Source organism: Xiphophorus hellerii, chromosome 1 (assembly GCF_003331165.1).
Source record: "Xiphophorus hellerii strain 12219 chromosome 1, Xiphophorus_hellerii-4.1, whole genome shotgun sequence".
Classification (NCBI taxonomy): Eukaryota; Metazoa; Chordata; class Actinopteri; order Cyprinodontiformes; family Poeciliidae; genus Xiphophorus; species Xiphophorus hellerii.
The window spans coordinates 14074121-14100794 of record NC_045672.1 but is presented as its reverse complement, the minus strand read 5'-3'; the positions used below and the strand labels follow the sequence as shown (position 1 = coordinate 14100794).

The 26674-nt window shown below is 39.9% G+C and overlaps 1 protein-coding gene and 1 long non-coding RNA gene across 2 annotated transcripts; both read left to right on the top strand.

Moving 5' to 3' along the window:
• The first annotated feature begins 4601 nt into the window (after nucleotides 1–4601).
• On the top strand, nucleotides 4602–15443 carry LOC116723135 (uncharacterized). Its single transcript, XR_004339919.1, has 4 exons — nucleotides 4602–4836; nucleotides 6930–7139; nucleotides 9108–9329; nucleotides 14670–15443. It is a non-coding gene; the product is annotated as an uncharacterized LOC116723135 (long non-coding RNA).
• Nucleotides 15444–19151: 3708 nt separating this feature from the next.
• On the top strand, nucleotides 19152–25358 carry gpr157 (G protein-coupled receptor 157). The gene is made up of 4 exons (XM_032572724.1): nucleotides 19152–19727; nucleotides 20818–21031; nucleotides 21674–21868; nucleotides 23469–25358. Exons 1-4 carry the CDS (start codon nucleotides 19351–19353, stop codon nucleotides 23586–23588), a joined length of 906 nt encoding a protein of 301 aa, XP_032428615.1. The 5' UTR covers nucleotides 19152–19350; the 3' UTR covers nucleotides 23589–25358.
• The last annotated feature ends 1316 nt before the right edge of the window (nucleotides 25359–26674 follow it).

The window sequence follows — 26674 nt, the reverse complement described above, 5'->3', positions numbered from 1 at the left end:
CATTATCTGTATGTGTCAAGAAGGTTCGTACATGACAGATAACCTTTACTTCCTCAAATGGATCCTGTCACAGTTCAGGCCACGGCACCAGGTGCCTTTATGCTGCTCCCTGCTTCAGTTGAGCCTTTCTCATCACTGAGTTGGGTTTATAAGCGTTTATTCAGATCATGCGAAAGAGGGATCGGACGGAACCGTGCTAAAAAAAACGTTAATGTCATAGAAAAGTTCAAAAATAATATAACACTTTTAATGCAAAGTTGCTCTAAATCTTGCATTAAAAGTTCGTTAAAAGTGCCAACTTTGCATTATTTGGTAAAAGTATACACTTTAATGCAAAGTTGGCACTTTTAATGGACTTTTATTGCAACCTTTAGAGCAGCTTTGCATTAAAAGTGTCATTTTTTTAAGTCATAAACATTAAATAACATGAAATAACACCCGTCATGAATGTAAAGACATTAATAAAGACTTCTTTACATTCATGACGGGTGTTATTTCATATTTATCTCAGTCTTATGAAGACCCCTTCAAATAAAATGTTACAATTTTTTTTCAGTGAACATTTCATGATTTGCAGTTAAGGATGAAGCAAAAAAATTTTCTAACATGATCAAGTGAAAAGCTCTGCTTTTTCTGCTGAACTTCACATCAATGCAGAGAACAGCTGATCTGTGGACTAGATTTTGAATTAACCAATCAATAATTGGATTGCAAGCACCTTTTTCAGAACTTTATCCAGGTGAAGCCAGAACTATGCCACTTGAGAAGTTCTGTTGTGTTTTTTTTTTTATTATCTTAAATTAAAAATATATGTATTTTATACACTTTTGGCTTAATTACTGCTCTGACTGTGTTGTTCTGTCAGGAAATGGCCTTTTTTTAGTCTGTATATTCTATTTAACAATTAATCGATTATCGTACTCAATTAATTGACAGTTATTTCAATAATCAGTTAATCCTGATTATTTCAGAACAATAAAAAAAAACATTTAATACAAAAATTGTGTTTAACACCTGCTCCAAGATTGAATATGACTGTATAAGTGCACCTTATTCCTCTGGCAGCCTCTGGAGAGCTAACAATGGGTAACAGTAAGTCAGAAAGAACCAGAGGTGTTCAAGTGAGATTAGCCAGGTAAAGCACAGCCAGGTAATCCAATAGGATGTGTAAAAGGGCCCTTCCTCATGGCTTATTCATTACAAGGGACGTCATTACTGAGCGTGGTTTGAGATATGGGAGGGATGTGCTGGTGGGGGCATTTTCACCAGGAGTCACAGAGTGCAGAGGAGAGCATGGTGGCTGCAAGACTGCAGCAGCAGCAGCTGATCGTACATGCAGATCAGCTTGACTGCATGACATGGAGGAAACGGTTCTCAGCTTTAATGGTTGGCATGCAGACATTTACCAGGGTTACCAAGGAGTTATTTGAACTAGTTCCTAGTTTCTAGTTCAAATAATTCCTTGATATTGATTAAACAATAGTACTTATAAAATGGCAAAAATGTTTTGTTATAAGTGAAATAATCTGCCTGTGGAATAAGGCATTTTTTATTAATATTCAAGAATGACTGACTTAAAGTAAGCTCCTGTATCTTGCTGAAAAGTCTCTCATAAGTTTGTTTTGTCTTATTTTAGCTGTACTAAGATATTTGCAGAAAGATCTTGATTATTTTGCAGTAGAAGATAGTACTAGTAACTATAAAAATACAAGGCTTTATGCAAAGAAACAGTGTCTATTTTGTATAAAGCATCAATATAGTAGATTATCTGAAACCCTTTTCTTTAGCCTAAGATAAATATACTCCCTACTTTGAACCTCAAATGACATATTCATGAATTTGGTCCATCAGTAACTCAATATAATAAAAGGCAATGTCAGATTTGTTAATCGTGGCTGGTAAAAACAATCTAATTGTGGGGAGTACCAAGGTGATGATCTGCAGACTGAAATGAGGCAGCTATGTACTTGCTATTTTAATGCAAGCTGCTGGACTCCTTGTTAATACTCTGTGAAAACATAATTTTCTTTACAAATCTCTCTTCTGGTGAGTCTAGGTTTAGTGTGTTTGAGTTAATATATCTGAATCAAAAGTTGCCAAAGAGTTATGACGTTAATTTTGGAACACCAAACTTGGGCATCAATGCCAAACACACCCAAGTAGTGATAGCAAAGTCTCCAGCTTCAACTTTGATCCCACAAAGTGAAGATTTTTATGATAGTTTGATCAGCAAGGTGGAGGAAGTCAAGAGAAAAGTGAAATCATCCTGGATTTAGAAGTTCTCTGTGAGGAGCATGATCTGACTTTAATTGAAAACAGTGATGAATTACTCTTTGTCACATAAATTATAACTAAAACCTGTGACAAAACTGTCTTTCTGCCTAAATTAATGTAGGCATAATTTCTACTGCAGTTTTCTTACTCTGATTTATAGATATGTAGCTGTGTCACCAGAACGCCATTGTGCAAGTCTCACTTTTCTCCACATAAACAGTTCATGTTTTACTTCAGAGGGTTTAAATATGCAACAATAATGTCCCTGTTCGGGTTGTTGATTTCCTTACACTAAAGATAATATTCAGGGGAAATATTCAGCAAAAAAGTGTTTTAAACCACACAAAACAATCTTCTCTACATTTTTACATATAACAAAGTGGATATAAGCATACATTCAACATATTCTCAGTTTTTTTCGTCAAGTAAACAATCCACCCCATGATTTTTTATTTTAAAAAAGTGCATTTTGCTGTGACTTTTCTGCTTTTAAAACAAAAGGAAAGGGTGATTTCAAAATTATTATATTTTCTTGCTCTAAAATATAGCAGTATATGACCACTAAGATAGGTAAATATAAGAGAGAATACATTCTGTGTGAGATATGGGAAAGCCAATGTAACTGAGTGAAATGCTTAAAAATATTGCTATTATTACTAGCACTAAAACTACTACTAGTCCTACTCAGTTACTGTGACTACTATAACTACAATAATAACTATCAAAATAATAATATTAATCCTACTAGCATGACTCTGCTGGGGCATGCAGTTAACATTTTTAATATTTCGAATATAGTTAAAAACAAACAAGATCATATTGATAGATGATGAATTTGCACATAACCATAATCCAAAATTGTCACATTTTTCATAACATCACAGCTCAATAACTACTGATATTACTCATATGAGCATTTATTGATATGAAAAGCCTCACATAGCTGAATCTCCAACAATACGTTGTGGGACTTGTGCTGATTCAATAATCTGCACCACCAATGCTGCATCTCACAAGAGTGAAGCTGCAAACTAATTGGGGGAAAAGCCTTCGCATAATATGCAAACTCTAATGAGCTGGAAGGAGAATGAGCATAAGCCTAGACTAGATGGGATCAGGGTTAACTTGAGATAAATGAAGCTATTATTTTTTATTTCCAGTAAATTGAGCCTCGCGGCTTTTACCTGAGGGCCAAGGCGCTACGAAGCCATGAGAAAAAAAAAAGACTCCTGCAGTGAGAAGAAGAGAGCACTGCACTGCTGCAGGAAAACAGCCAAGACGCTAATGGGTAAAACACAGAGGATTTCTAATGGAGACACCATTATCAGCACAGTGTTCAAATATCATCACTTGAAAGCTGGGAATTGAACCTGTAAAAAAAAAGGACCTTTTTATAGTAAAACATCATCGGGGGCTGGGGGGTTAAGGGGAAAGAAAGTGACGCTTAAAGCCTGACTAAATGATGGATGATCTCACTCTCACTGTAATCTATACGAGACAAATTCAGTTGGTCAAGATTTTTCTGTTTCTAGCGCACTGCAGAATGGCACCAGTAGAACATTGCATCATGGGTAATGAAAGGTAGGTAGTTGCAGATTAAGGACATTTTGCTCCACTGAGGGGAATTTCGTACTGCACCTCAGAGAACAATTAAACTTGAAACAGGACTTTAGGAGACAGTTTGCAGGGTTGCATGACTGCGATTGTGACATCAATTTATGTCATTTATATACTTAATCAACCCTTAAGAGTAAAATAAAATAATATGGCTAATGTCACACTTTCTAATATTGCAAACCGAATGTGACGAGCTGGGAAACATCTATCCTCGCAAGAATTTTTAAAAGAAATTTTAAAAAATTGTATGAAAGTATGAAAGTTTAATTTAACCTTTCATACCACTCAGTTGTTTTTGTTTTACTTTATTGAATATTTTGTTTAATACTTAAATAAAATACACATTTCCATACCTTTTGGAAAATTATTAGTAATAGTGATAATAAACAGAAGAAACAGGATGTATATATGAGGAACAGCTCCTGGTGATAACATGAGTATGAGTGGATGGTGAGTTATGTTTGCACAGAGGGGGTCTCTCTGTTCAGAGGAGTCCTTTACGCCGATGATTCTTCTGGGAAGAAGGGAAAAAAAGAGGATGAGAAGGAAGGATGCTGAGGAATGTGGAGAGAGGGGAGGAGAGGATGTGCAACACCGACTGACCCTGGAGGTTGCGTTCCCCTTTAAAAGTCCCATCCCTCTCACATACGCAGAGCTCATGCAGGATCTGCTGCGGCAGTGGGGGAACACTGCTGAGCTGTGCAGTTTGTGCTGCCAGTGAGCGTGCAAAGAAGAGGAGGGGGGAACAAGCGTGCACCGGAGAAAGGAGGAGGAGTAACGGGAGAGAGAGTGCAAACAATGTCATTCTGTTCAGGAGGCAGTGCTGCAGTCAACTTTGCCGCGCCATGAAAGCACATCACCAGTGACCAGGAGGCTCGCAGAGAGTGAAGAGAAGTTTTTGTCCTCTCCTCCTTCGCTGTGATGCAGTGCCAGACTCTTCTGTAGGTAAATATCCCATCCTCCTCTAGTCCGCTTTACCTCGCATGCTCATCTGCTTTAGCTACTGACCTGTTTCTAAAGAATGGCATGCTCCTCGGATTTGCATTAGATGAGTTGATATGTGCCTGTCGGTGTGAATGCCTGCAGAGCTGAAGCTCCAGGCTGCCTCTGCCTCATCACTTGCAGGCAGCGGCCAGACAGACAGAGCCACTCGGCTAGCAGTCAGGCTCCACTGCTCCCTCATCCATGTTTAACACATAGTACAGGCTGGAAATAGCGGCCGGCGTGTCAGATAGCGGCCGCTCGACAGGACTCCATTTCTCACAAGGGCACTGAAAACTTAACCGGGATGCAAAGAGTTCCCTCCTCTAGTGGAGACTTCCATCTTTGCTGACTTTGCTGATTTTTTTTTTTCTGCCCACTGCTAGCTTTGTGTTTACATTTCACACAGTGTGTTTATTGTGATTAAAATGCTTGAAGTGAGTAAGGACACAACAATGACTGAGTCTATAGGTGAGTGGGAAAATGAAAATGAGGCCACAGTGGCCTGTGTGGGACAGGGAAGCTGTGGTGCAGTCTTGAAGTTGTGCTAATATGACTCCTCAGATGTCCTACATGAGGATGCTTAATACAGACTTCACACTGATGAAGAGAAACAGTGATGCTTCTGGATGCACAGATACTCTTGCAGGCCATAATTTCACTGCAGCAGTTTGTCAGAACTCAAAAGTCAATGTTACTCGTTCTATACCAAACTTTAAGAGCTTTTAAAAACAAGATTTTAAAAACAGTTTATAGAGGTGGTGCATGTTCAAAATGTGAGTCAGTGTAAAATACAAGTTTTGAGAGCAGCCGGGTTTGGGTCAGCAGTGAGTTCACTTTAGGTAAAGGTGCTAAGACGACGTGGCGTTGAGACGGCTCTCTGTGGAAGAACTCACAGCGGACGGCTCTACGGCTCTGCGCTGTGAGCTTCACATTAAACAGGAACATCTGCAGTTCTCCTGCACGCCGGCTCACTGGGCTGAATGCTGCACTGCCGGCACAGGAAACTGCCGCACTCACCTGATGTTTCTTGCACCTCTGTTCTTGCCCTGCTCCCCACCTCCCAACCCGTCTCCTCTCCTCCGCCTCCTTTTCTCCTGCTCTCCAGTTTCTCCTACTGTAATCTTGCTTGCAGGTACAGTTGGCCAACAAAGCGCCTCACTGGCATGCATTGCACCTCGGTGATCCCCCCCGCACTCCCTCTCTCTCTTCTACTTAACCCCCCCCTGCTGAAAAGTATGCAGCACATGCTTTCACCATCCTCCTTGAGCAAATTGCCTGACAGAGAACAGAGAGAAGAGAGGAAGAGCCAGTGAGGAGGCAGCAGAACACCGATCCTGCAGTGTCCTGCAGCAGATGTACTCCTGCAGTGCTGGCCCACAGCAGCACGCTCACACACACGCACACACGCACACACACACCCTCACATACACAGACGTAGGAATATTTAGATGCACACCACCTCTATCAACTCTATCATTTACTCGTCAGAGTCCTCGTCTCACGTGACATATCCGTGTCCGAGTTTAAAGACAGAACAGAAACAGATGAATCCCCCCCACCACCCTCCACCCTTAACTGCTCCCCCCCTCCCTCACCACCGATGGTGCATTGTCCCATTCCAGCACTCCTGTTCCGATGATGTAATCAATGCAGCAAGCTTTGAACTTGCTGGGCTAGGGGTTCCTCTGCACGCCCCCCATCCCACCCCTTCACCAACAACTCTGACTGACAGAAATAAAAGTGAGGCCTCACTGCAGTCCTAGGTAAGACAGGCAGTAAATTCAGGTTTTATTCATGGATTTGACTTTTGCACAACAGAAAATTATTTCCTCTGAGTGGCCTCGCTCAGTGGACGTCCATATTTCACTCTTGTGTAAATAGAAGGTCAATTCTTGCATAAATTATAAAAGTCAGTTTGCACTTTCACACACTCACAAAAAAAAAAAAAAAGAAAAAGAAAAAAAACACCCTGGGAGTGCAGTGCTGCATCATGGCTGTCAGTGAATTAACGCCACCACATCCAGGCAATTTCCCCTCTCCTGCTCTCTTCACAGAGTTCCTGTCTGGTCGCCCGCAGCGGGACAAAGACGAAGCTCCAGGCAGAGCTCAAAGCTCCGTGAGTGTGGCATCCTGGTGACTTTGCTCTCTCATTGATGAGGTCATCGGCCTGTTGACGGGCCGCAGCGGAGGGCGACGCCACTGATGTACAGCACGCCACTTTTATGAGACGCTCAGGTAGCCAAACTCAGGCCATATTGTAGCAGGTGAGTTTTGCTGAGCTGGCTTCTGCTGCTGAAGCCAGAATCTGCCTAGTGATCAACTTTCACTAACAGCAGTGATGAACTGGCATCACCCCTCCTCTACATAAAAACCCGGCTACTCAACGTAATTAGCACTCATGGATACTGATGATCTGGCACATTTAGCGTGGCTCAACGTATGAGTGGCTAAGCAGAGCGCGACGCAAACAAATTCGTCTCCCTGATCCGACTGACGGAAGATCCCTTCGTCGCTACGTTAACGAATTGCTTTTAAGTTCAGATCAAACATCAAATGTCGCTAAGGAAGCATTAATATTTCACATGGATTCCAAATCTTTGCTGATGCATTCCCTCTGATTTTCGGTTTTATAATTCATGCTGATGGGCTTCATCTGTAATTGATGTGGCCTACTGTATAATATGATCTGATGAATCAGCAGCTTTCATTAGTATGCTGTGCTGGTGCCCAGTTACAGCTTCTGGTGGAGATAAAACCCGAACCACTGCAGACAGAACTGAAGGTAAATTTATGATCTTTCAGATTTTGCGTCTTATGTGTTATGCGCTTCATGTTATTCAGCTTCAACCAATGAAGAGAGCGATTTTGGTGCTGAGTATTAGATGTTGGCAGCGGTGTGACATTTTCATGGGACGATAACCTAAAAATGCTGCAGTTTTATTGTGGCTTTTGGTGCAAAAAATGTCAAAGTGCAACGAGACCTAACAGAGAAATGATTCCTATGGTTGCCAAAGTTATAAGAATATTGATTATTGCAGTTACAGTAATGTTATCAATAATATTTATCACAATTTTGATAACTAGATTCATGCTAAAAAATAAAAACCAGTAGTTTTGTTAGCTTTTTTGTGCATAGTATTATATCGTTTTACACTTCTGCTCTTTATATTATAACAAGTAAGAATGAAAAGCTCATATTAGGAAAGTCAAATTAAGATCTCTGTGTGCAATAAAAATAGCTAAAGTTGACTCAATAATGAACTTATCTACAGGTAAACTGAATATTATTCACACCCCTGTGCATATTTAAAATAAATTACATTCTTTTTGTGATCCGGCAGGAGTCACGGCTAAGTCTGGCGCAATAAGCAATTAATCAATTCGTCCCATGACAAATTAAAACGGGCTCGATAATTTCCATTCTGATGATTAATAATTTTTGAAGGGCAATTTTGTTTACAGAGACTTCGTGGCTGGTTTTATTAATGGTTTTGGTGTAGTGTCTGTTTTTTATTTTTATTTTGTTCATTGTTTTTGGTTGTGTTCATTTAAAATATCTTGCAGTTCCAGTGCTAGGTGTTCTTCACAAAATTAAAGTTTATTGGTCTGTGAAAGACCAATAAACATGTATTATTATGAAATTATCAATATATAATTTGAAAAAGGTCCCAAACAACATTATTGTGACAGACCTAATTGTGCCTGTTTGATGCAATAGGCATGCCACTCTGTTTTACAGCTAACTAAATTACTTTCATAGCCAAGAGGATTCATATTTTAGCCTTTTTTCAGCCAGCTCACTAGCAGTGCTCAGCCACAGGGGCAGTAAGGGTAGTGCAGCGTCACTCTGCTTTAAAACACTCCAGTGCTTCTTTTGCCGTCTCATTAAAATCCCTTTAAACCACAGACAAACCAACAGCATGAGAAATTTGAGCCATTTTGAAACTATAACTTTCTAAAACCAGTAAAAAAATCCACATGGTCAAAAACAACTTAAGACCTACGCTGTTCCAAAAAGCATACACAAGTTTTTTCCATTTCTATTAATATAATAAGACAAGCCAGTCCAGTGTATTAAAGCTGTGTCACGTCATCAGCTGGAGCAGTAACCCCATCATCCGTTGAAGTGTCTCAAAGTGAAAGCTAAGCTAACTGAGGAGGCTGAGTCACGCTGGGTCCTTTCTGGGCTTCCCCCTTCTCTGATCCTCCGCTCCTCCCCTTCTGTGGTCTAGGCTCATGAACTGGGTTCGACCGCTGGTGGCATGTTGGAACATGCCTTGACTTGTTGTGCTGTCTGGGTGAAGCACACACAGAAAGAGAGAGAGAGAGAGAGAGAGAGGAGGCACAGAGAAAGAGAAGAGGCTGGTGGTCAACTGGAACCTTGTGTGAAGTGACCCTGCAGCGCCCTGCAGATTTGGGTGGATGGAGGAGCTCCGCCGCCGCCTTATTCCCTGGTGAGTGTGAATAATCGCTTCTGACTTTAATGTTAGAACTTATTTCAATAACATGGTTCACTTTTGCTGTATACAGAGCCAGTTAATCGTGGAGCATTTCATATTTTATACCATAAGGAAGTCAAAAAGAGCTGGCTCAAAGGCCTCAGATAGGCTAAATCAAGGTTGTGAGTTATTTAAATATCAATGGTTAATTTTAAAATGACAGCTTTCGGTGTTGTGAAAGTGTCTTCATAACTAGAGAAGAGGTTGCTGAATGTACAGGACAGCCAGGCAAATTACAAAGTGCCGTGATAACATTTGTGTTAATTCTGAACTAAGAGAAATGTGGAATTAGCAACATCCCCTCTTCAAAGCCGGGAGGAGCTTCTACAGCTTCTACTTAAGAGTGATGATACACTCAAAGAGTTCTCACTCTCAAAAGAGAAGTGTCGTCAGCGCTTCTGCAAGATTGCACTACAGTGTACACAGAAACGCTGATAAAACCAGGACGGGCTTTCCACGTTGTCACTCTCATCACATGTTATTGATAAACTCAACAGAGAAATCACACTGAAACGTCTGAAAAGTGAAAAGTACACAAACCCCTCAGTGACTGTTCACCGTCCGGCGCACTATGACCCGTGTGTTTTACACGAGCCTACCATGACGACTGTGTTTTCTGTTCACCATGTGTACAGGCCTGAACCATTAACCCACTCCTCTCTGTAGAAACAGAAGGGATTTATTCACACTGGTTACCAGTACAAAAGCATTGTTTCTAAACTTCGGTTTCAAATGGTTTTAATTTTCCATCATGCAGCTACAAGTCCTTTTTTGTGAAGTCAGAGGAAATGTCTGAGTGTCCGGCTGTCGAAGCATAGAGTTACACAGCAATGCCTCTCTCCCAGCTGCTGCAAACTGAAGGTCAGCTGGCTGCAAAAAGCCCCCGACACTTTTCCCTGTAGCGCTATGGAGTCTAAACCTTCTGCTCCACAGAACAGAATCGGCAACTTGAAAGTACTCGACTGATATTTTATTTTATTTTGTCAGTGAAAAGGGCAAATATATTAAAGATGAATCATTTTTCTTTTTACCTACTAAGCAATAAATGAATCAGCAAAATTTCCAGGAAACGAGGTAGAAAATAAATAATTATTGTAGGTCTGCAATAGGGTCTTGGATGTTTGCTCTAATAAAAGATCGGGAGCCGTAAAAAAAAGTTATTCCATTGTCCCCCAGGCCTCTGCACTAGCTTATGAAAAGAAAAACAAAGTCAGATGCTGGCAAATATTTCTGGTTGCAAAAAAAAATCATAGGGTAACTGTTTTAAAACTATTTTTAAAAGCTAAGAGTGGTGAGTCTTCCAAACAGCCTGACAAATTAAACTTACATTCCTGTTTAAAGAGCAGAATGGAAACTAAAAGATAATATTCTCTATAATGAGCACTAGAGAATTACTAACAAGTTTAGCTGGTTTTGTTGTTAAAATCAAAGACATAAAAGTCAAAATAACAAAAATAATCAATCAATACGTGAGCTTATTTAGCAGCCATCATCATATTTGTCTACTTTTGTTTTGAGTTAAGGCAATTAGCTAATATTTTATTATTTTTTTATTAACATAATACCAGTAAAAGCTCACATATTAATATGAGGTCACACTGCCCCATGACTCGCTTACTCACAAACAAAACGCTTTTCAAAGCACAGAAGCAGTTATTATTTATTGCTTCTGATTACGCTGAATTAAAAGGTCTCCAGCCTCTAATTTATAAATTAAAAGCTTCGCTACTATTCAGAAACCTCCCTATACAATAAATACTAACAGCTTTGTCAGCCATAAGATGATTATGTGAGCAGAGGGACCAAGCCAGAGAGACATGACTACTGAGCGCCGTGAGCCGACACTAGCGCAACCGAGGAGCGTAGAGCGGCGCTGGAGATGAGGAATGAAATGCACGCCGCCGGCTGGCTGCCACGGTGGAGCCGTGTTTCTAGCTGACACATTCTGAGGCCTGACAGCAGTGGGATCCAGTGTAGGTGAGCCTTGGTTCGGGTTAGGGTGTGAGTGTTAGTTCGTGTCAGTGCAGACGTGCTTTTTGCTCTTGAAAGGAAATGTTGGGTGTAGGTTGGATGTGTCACAGAGTTATAGACTTATTGAAGAGTGCTGCTGCTGAGGCCCCGTGGTTACCTGAACCAACGCTCACCCGACTATTACATTGAACACTGATCACTTTATTTACAAACACTTTTAAAATTGGATTATTTTTACGACATGTTTAAAATCCCCATGATCTGTAAAATATTTATACAGAGAAAAAAATTGGAATGATTGAGATGACCCGTTTCCTTGCTATGTGATCGTAAGAAAGAATTAACAATTAACAATACCCGGTCCATTTTAAACAAACAAAACTACATTACTCCGTCTTATGACACTAGCACAAAAAATGTAATTAACAGGTTTATCTTTAATAAATTAAACCAACTTTAAACTGTCATCAGCTGTGGCCAAATCCTGAGTCAAACTAACAGTATAACTCAGTACATGATATTTTATTAGAGGCCGTCCAAATTAAGGAACTACAAAAATAAATATGTGCTTAATTGTAATTTGCATAATTAAAAGAGATATCGTCAAACAAGGTAAAGATCCCCCAAAGTATTTGCTGCTAACTTTAGAAGGTGACGAAGTAAAAACAATGTTACTGTTTCTAAATGTTATAAATAATCATAATCATCAGAAGAAGAATATGTTTTATCCTACTTGAGAATAAAATATATCCTTAAGTCCTTTCGTACTCCTTTTACATCAGTGGGAGTAAATCCCAGAGTTGCCCACAATTACTCTAAATATTAATGAATGTTATGTTTATCATATTTCAAGATAAACCACCAAATGTATGGTTATGTCTTTTTACAGCTATACACAGTTCAGTCCATAATTCATAGCCTTGACAGGATTTATTTTATTTTTTCAATTAAAAATGCTAAATTAGGGGCGTGCTGTGGTGGCATAGGGGATAGCACCACTCACGTTTGGAGGCCTTGAGTCCTCGACGCGGCCGTCGCGGGTTCGATTCCCGGACCCGACGATATTTGCCGCATGTCTTCCCCCCTTTCCTGTCAGCCTACTTTCATATAAGGGACACTAGAGCCCACAAAAGAGCCCCTGGCGGGGAGAATAAAATAAAAATAAAAAATGCTAAATTATTTTCAAATGACTTACTTTCTGTTTACTTCCTAAGCAATAAGTTAATCATGCAATATTTTAATGAAGCAATGGATAAAAAAAACTAATAACTGTAGGGTCGCCGATATTTTCTTTAATAAAAGAAAAGTTTACTTTTTACAGGCTTAAGGGAATCTTTCAGTTTTAACAGCATGTTTCCTCTCACTGTTAGTGATATAAATGCTTTGGAGGAACACAGCCAGAGTCCTGACTAAAATATGATAAAAGATCTTTGTCATTATCCTAAAATGCTTGATGACAAAGACATCTTTCAACCTTAAACGACCTCATCGCCAAAGATAAATTGTCAGCTAAATTGTCAGCTGGTCAGCATCTACAGGAAGGGCTTGAATGCTGTAATGCCATTAAAGATTTTTCCATTGATTATTGACAATAGCATAAGTGCTATTTGACATTTCATTTATTTCACATCTAAATAAAAGCTTTTCTTTTACATTGCTTCATAATTTTTTTAAAGTTGCACACTTCATTTCCTATTAGAAACAAACTTCATGGTTGAACAAAAAATAGTTGTAATCCTAATCTGCAAGAAGTATAAAAATGTTTTGTCCTGCCTCTATATAATAGATCAATACAATAAAATACGAAATAGTCCTTTGTGTTGAATCATAGTAAATTTATCTTGAACTAAATTTAAACGCACTGAATACCATGACAATTTCATCCTATGACTTAATCAATTTCATCCTATGACTTAATCAGGAATCCATCTTAAATTGTTGCGATTACCCACTCCCCCATTTATGTAACATAACCTAATTCATTCAATAAATACTTACTCATTAAATTAGTAAGCATAGAGTATTTTCATACCCAGTTGATTTAAATTTAAAAGATTTAAAAGTTAAATTCCACCTTGGTAGCCTTGAACGTGCTCTGAATGGATGAACAGATTTTGTTGTGTTGTGGACAAAGCGAGACCTCTGATGGTCATCGTTGTCTTTCAAGCACATTTACATTTCTCTATTAAAGAAAAACATTGTGAATGAACCAATGTCAATTAGCTGAGATGCATTTACCTATTGCAATCATCTCAAATGACAGTTTCAGTTGCTCACAACAACATTTATAAACATAATCTTTACAACTCTTTTTCTTAATGAGCGGAGGCTCTGTGCCGTTGCCGCTGTCTGAAGCAGAGCGGCAACCTTTCATTCATTTAGCGAGCAGAACTGCGTTTTCATTGGCATTCCTCAGCCCTGTATTAGGGATTACATCAAGGCCGGAGCGGGGAGGAATCCCTGTCGTCATGTGCTCAGCGAAGGCGGCGGCGGGCCTCCAGACAAAGACACAAAGGGACGCGGATGCAGCTGTTTGGCATCAGAAAGCAGGTCAAGAGGAGTCCCTGTGCCTCTCTGCGGACAGGAGAAGAGTTCTTCATCCTTCATAAAAAATCAATTTAAAAAGTGAATGTTGCAGAACGCTTTAGTAAAACGCTTAAATTATTTTACATCAGACAAGACCCAGCGCCTACAGGCACAAATCAAGCTCTGGAATTCCCAGTTGCACAAGCATAAACGTGTCATAAATTTCACAAACACGCAGTGGACGGACGACAAATATAACCCTACTGAAGAATCCAAATCAGAAGTCCCTCTTTTCCATTCGTTAGCAGCTGCAACGCCGGTCTCCAGTATTCCCGTTGTCCTGTCGGAGAAGCAGATCCCACACGGAGACAGCAGCGGTCAGCTGGCCTAAAATAGCTCTGCAGCGAGCGAAAGCTACTGATACCAAGGAGCGGGGGGAGGTGGAAAAAGGGGGACTTATTTGTTGTTCCTGAGGTACATCAACACACAACGGGTTCACTCGAGTGAACACAAGTAGGTGAGAGCTAAACCAGACCAAGGTTTTGTTGCAAAATCATGAGTCATGACAGATCTATTCTTAGTTCGCGGGTGTTTGTGTTTGCCCAAGTTATGCAAACTTCAAGTGATGCTGCAGAAAAAAGGCTGGAGGGATATGAAGTATCTGTTCAGAAACAAGCTCTGGGTTACAAGGAGGGAGCAAAGACTTTCTACCCGCTTGAATTTTTTATGCAATATGAAAATACATCCATTCAAAATAATACTCAATCCTTTTTCTTCCCCACATCTTCCATTCCGTAGGTCTTCTAGTGATTGGCGAAGCATCCCGACACCAAAAACCCGGGAAAGTGAGATGCAAACGTCAGCAGTGCCAGACTGAAGGGGTCAAACTGTGCGGCTAAAACCAGCCAAGTTCCTGCTGAGAGTAAGCAGGCGGACAGACGGGTGGACGGACGGTAGGCTGCGGCTGCTGTGGGTGTTTCTCTGGCAGTGTCTTAGCTGGTTGTTGTGAGGAGTGAGAACGAAGCAATCAGCAAGTATACTGCCGCAGAAATTCTTCGCAATAAGACGCCCTGGGATCAATGCTCGTCACGAGGTGCAGAGACCGAACAAAGGTTTTTCACGTGGAAACAGACCCGGGCTGTAAACTCAAAATGGAAACGGGATAATCTGAAGACAGATGGAGAAAGAGAGAGAGAGAGAGAGAGAGCATGACTTTTTTTATTACCAACATTTACTGTACATTGGGATGAAGGCATCGAACCTCTGAACTTTAAGCTGTAGTTCCATGTTCTTCTGCTGCCATCTTGTGACTGAAAGCAGCCTCTCTGCATGCTTTTGTTGATTAAAGTCTGCACCGATTTATTGAACCTACATCAATCTTTTTTTGTTTTTAGCGTCAAAAAAATATCTGCATGTCTTAATAGTACTAGATCCTCTTTTTTTGTAAGCGCATCCTTCTTTGTAACCAAGCTTAACTTAATGTGAATATATCAAACTTATTAGCCAAGGCATTTCTCCATGTTAGATATTTTAATTGTAAAAAGGTTGTAATAAATGTTTCATAATAACTTATTTATTATTCTGCCTCATTTGTTTTGGGGGGAAAAAAGATGTTGTACTGTGTGTGAACCGCTCTGCCGTGTGTAAAAGCACCAACGCATCTGAAAAGCTGATGCTGCCAAGATAACAAAGCAGACTTAATGAGTGCAAATGACCCAGGTGCACATCAATTCAAAGACTCACTCAGTAATTACAGCTGAATCTATCTTGTTCCTCTGATGTTTTGTTTTTTTGCATACAGAATCAGAGGAACGTGAATGGAGAACACGTCACTGCTGCTCGTAATGCGATGCTGACTCTAATGCAGATGTTGCGCTTGCTGCAGTCTGCAAAAAAAAAAAGAAAAAAAAAAAAGAGCCTGCTATTTCACTGCACTGCTGCAACCCAGGGGGGCCATTGGGGGCTGCAGTTTTTTTCTGAGCTGCAGTGATGCAGAAGCAGTAAACGCTGGCTCGCACACAAGGTCACTGCTTCGCTGCCTTTAAGCCTTCTCACATTTTAGATCTATGGAAACCCTCAAATTCAAGGCCAAGAAATAATTAACATCTGCTGGACACAAAGAACAGCAGACGTCGCTCATTAATCACAGAGGTTACGAGTCGTCATCTTATTACAGCGGCCCTGCAAGCTGCTTGATAAGAGAAAATTTTACTCTAGAGCCGAGGATGCCCATGAGCGGCACACCTTCAATTCAGTTTATGTTCTTGTGTTCACGTGTATACTTTTTGATTTATTGGTGGAATGCTAATGTTGCAGATAAATTATAACAAATTGAAAGGTTTAATTTTAAAGTAGCTAATGAAACTAAAACGATAAGGAATTCCAGGCCAGTCAATTGTTGAACATTTTTCAATGGATGCGAAGTGCAGCATTAAAAACATTTCAAACCACTGGAAGTATATTAGATAACATAAAAAGAGCCATGCACATTGTTTACTACATATCAGTAACACCCTTCTTTATACAGTTTGCATTATTAGATAAAAAAAAATGACTAAACTTCAACAAGGAAACATGTTTTCCACCAAGTAAAAGAGCTATAAATCCAGATTGTTAACAATAAAACATGTCTGAACAAGCTACATTTAAAGCCCAAAAAGCCATTCGTAAATAACTCTGGACCTGCAACGCACCTTCAATCAGTCAATCAATCAATCAAGTTTGTTTGTATAGCACATTTCAGCAACAAGGCAGTTCAAAGTGCTTTAAACACACACAAGACATCCTTATCTTGGGGGAAAGAAGTACTGACATCAAAGTTTTTCACATAAATTATTTCTCACAGGACAAATGATGAGAAATTTGCAGCAGATCATGGCACCAACCCAAGAAATCCACAAATCCAAAGAAATTAAAACAAGTCAGTCTAAATAAAGCTTAAAGTTGTGGAACAGAAGGACACTGTACTTAGTTCTGCACACCCCAACCAAAATATATTCAATACTTTCTGGGTAGCACCAACAAGCTGTGTGCAACGCTCAGGTGCGATCCAAACAATAGATCGTGAAGGCTCTGCAGCCTCTTTTACATTCAGTTATATTCTAGTCAGGTGAGTTTCAGATTTCCAGATGATTTATTTTCTTTCCTTGACACAAGTTGACAGTTTCCATGAATGTGTGATTGGACTCATTGTATCTTCTGGTAGTTTTCATGGCTCTCCCAGTAAATTTCTCCATTCTTCTTTCCTACACCTAGATAAAGTCAGCCGATATAAAACATTGTTTCACATTTAAAGACTTACACTTTGGTTTCATCTAACATTGCTATATTTTACTGTCTTTAAACTTTTAAACAAGCGTGCATTTGCTTTTTCTTCAACAGTGGAGTTTTGTGCAATGAGTGTTAATAGAGACCAAGATGGTTGCATGGACTACTGCTTGTTTTGACAGAAAAACTGTACTTGGTAATTAAAAGTCTTTCTTAAACTTTGCGTGAGAGCTCGTTGGCTGCTCAATAATTTTTCTCATTTTGATTCCTCTGCTGCAAGTCTTGTGGCCCAATACTTCCAGTGCTCACTTGAACATTCACAAGTTTATAAATATCTCTTTAACCACTTTTGAGACAATATGTTTGTAAAGTTCTTGAAAGAGCCCTTTGTTTTTACCAATTATAAGACGAGTCTTCTGTGAAAAAGACGCAGTAGAAACAAAGCATAGGATTCCACTTTATAAAATATAACTTGATTTATGAAAAAATATGTTTTCATTTTTCAAATGTGTGAATCACAGGTTCACACTTAGTGTGAATTTCATATCAAATGCCCTCACAGAAATATATTTATTGGTTAAAATGTTCATCGGTGTATCAGTTCATGAGGAATCTGACCAGTGCATGGGGACACATTGTCCTCTGAGCTTTTAAGAAAAAAAGAAAACACAAAGCCATCACCAGTCACTAAGTAAATAAACTTCACTTAAAAACAATGTGTGATGAAGCACCTTTAAGTTACAAAGCACTTTTTAATGCAGCCCTTTTCTCTCTTTGTAGTGCCCAGAAGCCGCCTTCCTAATCATTCTACTGATTCTGACTTTTATGATCCACTAATGCTTACCTCAAGCAGAATCTGAAGTAAACACCTGCTGCTATTACCTTATAAAATACAATATGTCAAGAGGCTTACTGCTATTTTAAAAGGGTCTGCGCTTACTCAGGAAAAACCTTGAATAATCCCTCATCAATTCGGTCTCACGTAACTACGTCAAGTTTAGTTTACAGATCAGATAGGAGCAAAAATGCCCTGTTTTGTCCAAAAACTGAAATAAGCTTGCTTCAAAACGTTTATGTGTTTCTCTGTTTTCCAAACTAAAACTACAATTTTATTTCGATTCACTAGTAGGTTAAAAAAAATATATATATACAGTACAGACCAAAAGTTTGGACACACCTTCTAATTCAATGGGTTTTCTTTATTTTCATGACTATTTATAAGGCAAGAAATCCCACTTATTAACCTGACAGGGCACACCTATGAAGTGAAAACCATTTCAGGTGACTACCTCTTGAAGCTCATCAAGAAAATGCAGAGTGTGTGCAAAGCAGTAATCACAGCAAAATGTTGCTACTTTGAAGAAACTAGAATATAAGGAGTATTTTCAGTTGTTTTACACTTTTTTGTTTAGTGCATATTTCCACATCTTATTCATAGTTTTGATGCCTTCAGTGTAACAATGTCAATAGTCATGAAAATAAAGGAAACCCATTGAATTAAAAGGTGTGTCCAAACTTTTGGTCTGTACTGTATATTATATATATTTTTAAAAGTTGTATGAGCTTTTTCTGACTTGCTGACAAAAATTAGATGAGATTCAGTGAAATCGAACTAAAAATGCAACCAGAACTAAATATTAACTTGGAAAACAAAAGTCAACACCGGGAAAGTGAACCAATGAGAGAAGGAGATTCAAACGCAGCATGTAATGACGGACAGAAAAATGATTTTCATAAATATAAGGTGACCACTGCCCCGTAAGCCCCACTTGGTGACGCCACTGTAAAAATGTGAAACTTTGAGATGTGAAAACAATTTTTCTAAACATTTTCTTGATTCGTGGGTCACGTTTTAGATCAATTAAAAAATAGATGTTTTAGCCAAAACGTCATGTGTCACACGGTGATACAAGAGCTGTAACTAGCTAAGTAAAAAAAAAAATCTGCGGACAAAAATAAACTTGTTTCTTCCCTTTACCAGCTGACTGACTTCTGCTTTGGGTTCCGGTTGGTGCAAACAGTAGGCGTGCGGGGAGGGAGGGCTTAGACGCTGGGCGAAAAAGTTTTGTTTGCCTCGTCTGGACTGGAAGTTTTAAACTTACACTGCCTTCGAGGGAAATCATGATAACATCTAGCACTAATCTGCTGCTGCTGCTGCTCCCAGAAGTGTTTGGGCAAAGTCTGATCTAGCAGCCAGTTTTCGCTGTAAACTATGGCCAACGGGAACCAGACAGAGGTGTATTTGTCAGAGCGGGTGGTGGTGTTGTGTACCTGCGCGCTGTCCTTCCTGGGCTCCTCTCTCATCATCCTCACACACATTATCTGGACGGACCTGAGGACCACCCCGCGGAGGCTGCTGGTGTTCCTCTCGGTGACCGACTGGCTGTCGGCCGTCTCCTACGCCTTCGGAGTCTGGAGTGTTTTCCGCAGCGACTCGACCGAGTGCGTCGCTCAGGGAGCCATATCCACTTTCTCGAACACCAGCAGTTTCTTCTGGACCGTGTCCATCGCCGTGTACCTCTACGTCTTCATCGTCAGGTCCAGCCAGAGGGTCGCCGACAGCCTGGTAGTGCTCTTCCACCTGGTCAGGTATGGATATCGCCGTGGAACCAGTCTAAGCTAGCTGTAAAAGTAGCTTCCCAGAGAAACCGAGCGCAGTCTGGGGCATGTTGGGAAGTTTTGCGGGAAAGCGGTTAAACTGGCAAATACTGAAGTACGACTTTTGGCTTGATTTATGCCTTAGTTTCAAATGTCATATAGGGGTTTTAGCTAGCATTAGGAATGGGAATATCACTAACTGTACTAGCGTAAAGTGGAGCTACTCCAGCGCGTTACGGTTTCCATGGAAACTTTTTGAAAGTTAGTCCAGGCTAGGGAGAGCAAGTCAGTCACAGCCTCCATGCATTGCATGGCAGGCACCTATTGTTCTACACCCAACGGAATGTCTCTTTATTTTACATCTTTATTTATTTTTCTTCCATCACCGTTAACGCGGCTCGCACCGCTGCGTGCAACCCCACAAAAGTGGTATCGAAGACGTGCGTCTCGATGCCGAGAAGGGAGCCATTACTTTTAGTGGGATTCTGAGTTACGATGGCGACGTAAAAAGCGAAAACGAGCCAAATTTCCAACTGTCGAATCGCAGTCGCGTCAGCCAACACAACCCGACAACATCCAGAGCCTTAAGGAACTCCTGGCAGGTCTCGTCCACCCCCGGGGCCCTGCCGCCGAGGAGCTTTTTAACCACCTCGGTGACCTCGTCCACAAAGATTGGAGAGAGATTAGAGAAACCTATCAAATCTTTTTACCTTTCAACCCCATAAATTTTATTTAACTGAACACATCAGGACACATGTTCAGTCCCAGTCAGATTTCTCCAGGCTCAAAATGGTTATAATGATCTCTTCTGTGAGTTTTTTCATCTTCCAAATTCGTTATTTTTAGCTCCTCTCCAAAAGCTTTCCTGGTTCTACCATGTACAAACCAAAACAGTTTGAGATAGATAGATAGATAGATAGATAGATAGATAGATAGATAGATAGATAGATAGATAGATAGATAGATAGATAGATAGATAGATAGATAGATAGAAAACTTAGTTTAAGTTAAAAAAAAACAACATTTGAGGTAACTAACATTGACTCTCCAAACTAGTTCTGCTTTTGCTTTTGTTTTCCAGCTGGGGCGTTCCTCTGGTCATCACTGTCACCGCTGTGTGCCTCAACAAGATCGGCTACGATGCATCGGAGGTGTCTGTGGGCTGGTGCTGGGTCAGGATCGAGGCTCCGGATCGGGTCTTGTGGATGCTGCTGACTGGAAAGATCTGGGAGTTGCTGGCCTACCTCACTCTTCCTGTGCTCTATATCTTGATTAAGAGGCATATCCACAGAGCGGTGAGGGGTCCATCTGTCTGCAAATGTGTGCACATGTTTTCTGATTTAACTGACAACCATTTTATTTAAATAACTTCTGAACCTGAAGAGGAAGAGTTACCGGTTTTCCTTGTCCATCATGACTATATACAGTAGGATCTATTGTCTTTAAGCAGTTATTATAACAGATCCACTATTAATTGAGCTACCATCATTTTTATTAGATCACAAAATGTAAGTATTTTTCTGATTCCCAATTTAAAGGCTGTGCAAATTTCTTTATGAATATTTGTATTCATAGTTGAATAATTCAAACCATTAATCAAGAAATTTGGAACTTTGGATTGTGGAAAATATGAAATTGATTTAAAAAAAAAATAAGTTTGGCAACCCCGATTAAAGGAGAAACATTGATCACAAAGTAAATTTGGACTTTTAGTTCAAGCACCAAGCCAGTCTAAACCCAGAGTTAAGTGACCTAACTTCATCTGAATGATGAATTGGCTTTATTACAGCATCTGCAGTGTCCCTCCCAATGTCAGGCTGTAAATAACAATCTGTCAGAAAATCTGAGCCGTTGTTCTTGATGATGCATTGCATTCTCTTTTTTTTCCCTGTTCTTCTGTAAATCGTCCCCTGATCTGTGGCCTCTCTTTGGTGCAGCATGCGGCCCTGTCAGAATACCGTCCCATCTTGGCCACCAGACCTCCGTCGCAGTCCTTCTCCTCCATGGCAGATGTCAAGCTAACTCTCATCCCCATCATCTTCATCGTCCTGCGCATCTGGAGCACGGTGCGCTTCATGCTGCTGCTGGCTAACTCTCCGGTCAGACAGAACCCGGTGTTGGTCACACTACACGTGAGTTTAAAGTCTGAAAATAGCTGCTTTTAGTGGAGATGACGTCCTTTCATATTTAGTCATTTTCTTTTGTTGTCTGATGTATTTGGCGAGCATGGGGGTATGTGTGCGATCATTAGCTGATGTGCTGTTATCCTGAGTGTGAGATAGGATGTGATTAAACCCATCACTCATCACACCATCATCCTGCAGTTTCTCTCTATAGACCAGTGGTTTCTGTTTGAAACTCCTTGCAACAGAACATGTGCAGTAAAAGGAAGACTTATCAATAACTTGAATATTATTATTCATCGGAGCCGTTCTTTTTCTAGGGTGAAATTAGCCATGTTTAAGAAAAAAAAAAGCGAAAATCCAGTTCATAAGTCTGAATTTATTGTGGATTTTCTCTAATCAACATAGACTCAACAATATACATATGTGCTCAAACATATTCTAATATTTGGTCAGATGTCCCTTATTTTTTGCACCTTTTGTAGCCATCAGCAAGCTTCTGGCATAACTCTGGCTACATTTTGGACCACCGTTCTTACAAATGTTCAGTACGGTAGAACATTGCTGAAGCTTAATGTCGGCCAGTTCTGATGTGTGTTTGTGTGGAACATCCAGCTCGGTCCAGATGAGTTGCTAATTTGTAGCGAAGAAGAAGAATTTGGATGAAGTCCTCCTTCATCATTCCAACAACTTTGTGTACTGGCTGTGAAAAGGCCCTCAGCATCAAAGCTGCACAAAATAACGCAACATGCAATAATGTCTACAAAGACGTCTGGTGATGGAAAAATCTTCTTTTACAGGCAGTACCCTGCAGGCATCCCCCAATGTGTTACTAGCATATGGAGCCTGAATGCATGCATAATACCTGTGGTGCTGTGGTGGTTGCATCATACCCTCAGCATGATGCAACCACCGCCATGGTTGGCAGTTGGTAAAATGTTCTTAGGGTTTAATCATAATCTCAACTCATCCAACCGCACTTCTTGCGTTTGCATCTAAAGACCCTGTCTTTGTCTCCTCTGATCATAAAGCCGTTCTCTACAAGCCATTTGACTCGATCATGTTGGTAACTGCACATTTTGCAATGCACAAAGCGGGCTTGTACTTTATTTTGCTTCTTTATGGAGTGATGGGTTCTGTGCCTTGTAAAAGACCGAGTATTATTGTGTAGCCACATGCATTATTAAAAGCCCAACATTAATTCAGTGTATGTAAACATCTCTGTCACTGTAGTTGTTTGGCGTTTTAAGGTCTATTTTGTTACATTTTACCACTACAGCTAGTTCTCAGTTGTTAAAGACTTAATGAAGAATGGTTGTTGTGATGATGTGTAAAGGTGGAGTGTCAGAAAGTGGCGTTAAATTGGAAAGTCGAATTTCTTGTAAGTTCGGTCTGATATTGTACAGCATTTTTATAACAACTGAAAGTAACATGGTTATTTGATTGACTGGGAAATACACAATATTGCCCTTTTAGGGACTATATTTCTACATTTAGCCATCATAGGATTTTTAAAACTGTGTAAAAATATAAATAAATAAAACAAAGAATTTTTCCAGTTTTCTTGGTCACTTAAGTGTCTCTCTGCCTATTTTCTGTGTCCCTTTAGGGTATCGGTAACACGTCTCAGGGAGCAGCCAACTGCGTCATGTTTGTGTTCTTTACTCAGCCCATCCGCTCTCGTCTCTGCACTACGCTCTGTTGCTGCTGCTCCAACTGTCGAGCATGAGGCACCGCACTTGGACGGTACCCCACAGCGGCACCAGGCGAGACGGGACTCGAGAGGAGAAGAAGAAAAGGACGGTGCCAGTGGAGTGCAGCGGGAGAGATGATACCTCGCTCTGTGACCAGTGAAACCGGGCTGAACCGCTGAGGTGAAGGAAGCGGTTGAGCAGGAAAGCCTTATGAGAGCGCTGGGATGGAGATGCTGCAGATGCATTGTCTAGGTTACATACTTGCACTCTGGGTGTTGGGTTGATGCTACCTGAATTACACTGATACTTACCTGAGCACTTGATGACTTCTTAAAATGATGTTTCACTTATGGTTCTTCTGCTATGTCTCTTGAGTCTGTTACACCAAATGAAGGACAAGTTACTGTAGCACCTCTGTTTATCATGTACTGTAACAAAGTTACCACTGTGAAGTAAAGGTTGGGCAATCTTCATATTTTGTCCAACTGATTGTGCTTCCAAATTACATAAAAGAAGATAATCTGCCAAAACATCTTTACTCTGTTGATGTCACTGATTAGAAGGTTTCGCATTACTCCAAATGTGCCTGCTGGACTTGAATTGTTGTTTCCTCTTATTTTAAAGTGTCTTATTCCAGTCCTGCAGCAGGATGTTCGGTACTGTATTTCCATACTGATGTGTGCTTAATCTATGTTCAACTAAATGTTTCTGCAACCAGAAAAACTATGTTGGAATGTGAAATGAAACTAAGATCAGTATAGTGGGTTAGCATGGGTGAACTGAATATAATACAGATGTATCTGATGCTATCATGATGTCAGCAGATGTTGCAACATGTCCTAGTTTAATAACTCATTGTAAGGATTTAGACACTTTGAAGTCCAACTCATGATGTTGTAACTGTGCTGTTTTCTAACTTTTGTTCAGAATTAAGCTGTGGAATATTTTAGGGTCTCCTGCGCTTTTACTTTTTGTTTTTCCCTGAGACAAATCGGATATGTTCTCTGGCCAGTTTAACATCTACACTCCTATTGTTGCGTTGTACAGTGTAATTTGCAGTGTAGAAAAACGAAATAACATCTTCCTTAAAGAACTTTATTTCTAGATCTTGTCTGTGCTTTTTTTTCATAGTTTTAAACTGATGAGCTCTGGTCACCCATTCATTGACTGCCACTAAATATTTTGGTGATTGCATTAATTATTTTGGATCAAACTTATGCACAATCTTTAATTTGAGGCTTGACCTACTGTATTTGTATTGTAATACATTTCTACTGTTCCTCAGCATGTTTTTTTTATATTGTAGATGATTAAAACCTCCAAATACTGAACTATTTATTATAGCTGCATAGCATATCAAATCTCAGTCATAAATTCAATGTCGAGGTGTGACGTTTTCTTCCATCTTATATTATAAATTGAGTAATTTTTGAAGTTTCTTCCTAAAGAGATGCTTTAAATTTCCAGCTCCTTTCGTGCTTATTGGCATCCGTGGTGCAGATATTTAAACAGTTTGCAATAATCTAATCTTTAATTTCAGTATTTTCAGAAACTAATACCGGAAGAGGAAAGAATATGTGAAAGTCAGTGGGTTTTATGCAAGCCAGAAAATAAAACATGCACGGTTTTAACTCACAATAGTTAAATAATACCAAAAATAATGTGTGTGAGTAACTAGACTGTTCTTATGTTATCTTTTGCTATGTCTGCTGTCTGTGTGATATTTTTGCTGTGTCTGTGATTGTGGCTGTAGCAAATCCAGTTGCCTTATGGGGACAATAAACTTTTCTACTGCTGATACTTAACTGGAATTGTGTGCTTAGGTAAGATTGAGCTTTTCAGAAACAAATGGCCCAGGTGGGTTTGACATGAATCTGAAAACAAGACCACATAATTCCTACTGATATGAGGATCTGTGAATCTGGTACCTTGATAGAGAGTATGGCATCATAAACTCTTTAAAATTTAAAAACATTTTAATAGAGTAGCTGACATGTTTGACAAGTTATTTTTTTATATTTTATTAAAAATATGTCTTTATAGTCCTTATTTTTAGTGCTGTTGCATCAAATGTGAAATTATTTTAAAGGTTTTTCCTCCCACTTTTCTTTTTTTGTTGTTTGATTTTCTTACCAAATTTGCTGCTAGTTTTGAAGGACGGAGAAATAATTTTGAAAGCAAACTAGTAGAAGCAGAAGTTGATGCTGTGGTTGTGGTTGCTATGGTGGTCACCGTTTGTACTCGCTGAAGTCAAACTTGCTGCAGCACTCAGAGACCTCTGCCCTGGGTGTTTTAGGTGTTTTCCTTCTACCACACAACTAACTTGAATAAGTGGGTGATGAACATGATTCTGCAGCACTTGATGACTGCAGAGGGGGGTCAGGAAATCATTTGAATCAGGTGTTCTGGAACAGACGCGTCTAAAATATGCAGGGGAGGAGTCTCTGAGGACTGAATTTGAGGAACACTAATCTAGAGTTTTAAACCAAGACACTGTGGAAAATTGATCTACAATTTTTAGCTGAACATTTTTCTATATGATCGTTTGTTAGAATATGCCAGGTCTTCAGTGCCTGTTCAATCAGTTTCAATGCAAGAAAAAACACTATAAGTGCCAAAACCCTGTTTTACTCTCGTGGCAGGCTAGTTTGCTGCTTTTCTATTATTTAAAACTCATAGTTCTTGTGCAATAGCATAGTTGCGACACAATTCAGGACAGCGTTTGCGAAAGATCAGTTTGATGTGTCACCTTCATCATTGCTTGTCACTGTGTTCAGGAGAAGCGTGAACAATCATCACATGTCATCCTTCCTCCTTGCAACCTGAGCTGCTCTCGTGACCCTGAACGTCTCGCTTGACCCCTGCCGCTAGATGCCCAGAGGGGAGGCTGTAAACTTGAATAAACGCGTACAGACCATGGCGTCGACGTAACCTATAATTATAATGACTATTTTTTGAGAATCTGGCTCTTTGACTGATTGGTGCAGTGGATCCTGGCTTTCTTTAAGTTGGAAGCTTGTGAATAACTCCTCCTGACACCATCATTTGAGGAAAAAAAATAGTACAGGAGCATACCCTATATATGACATGCAGCTGTGCGGAAGGACACACAGGATAAGCA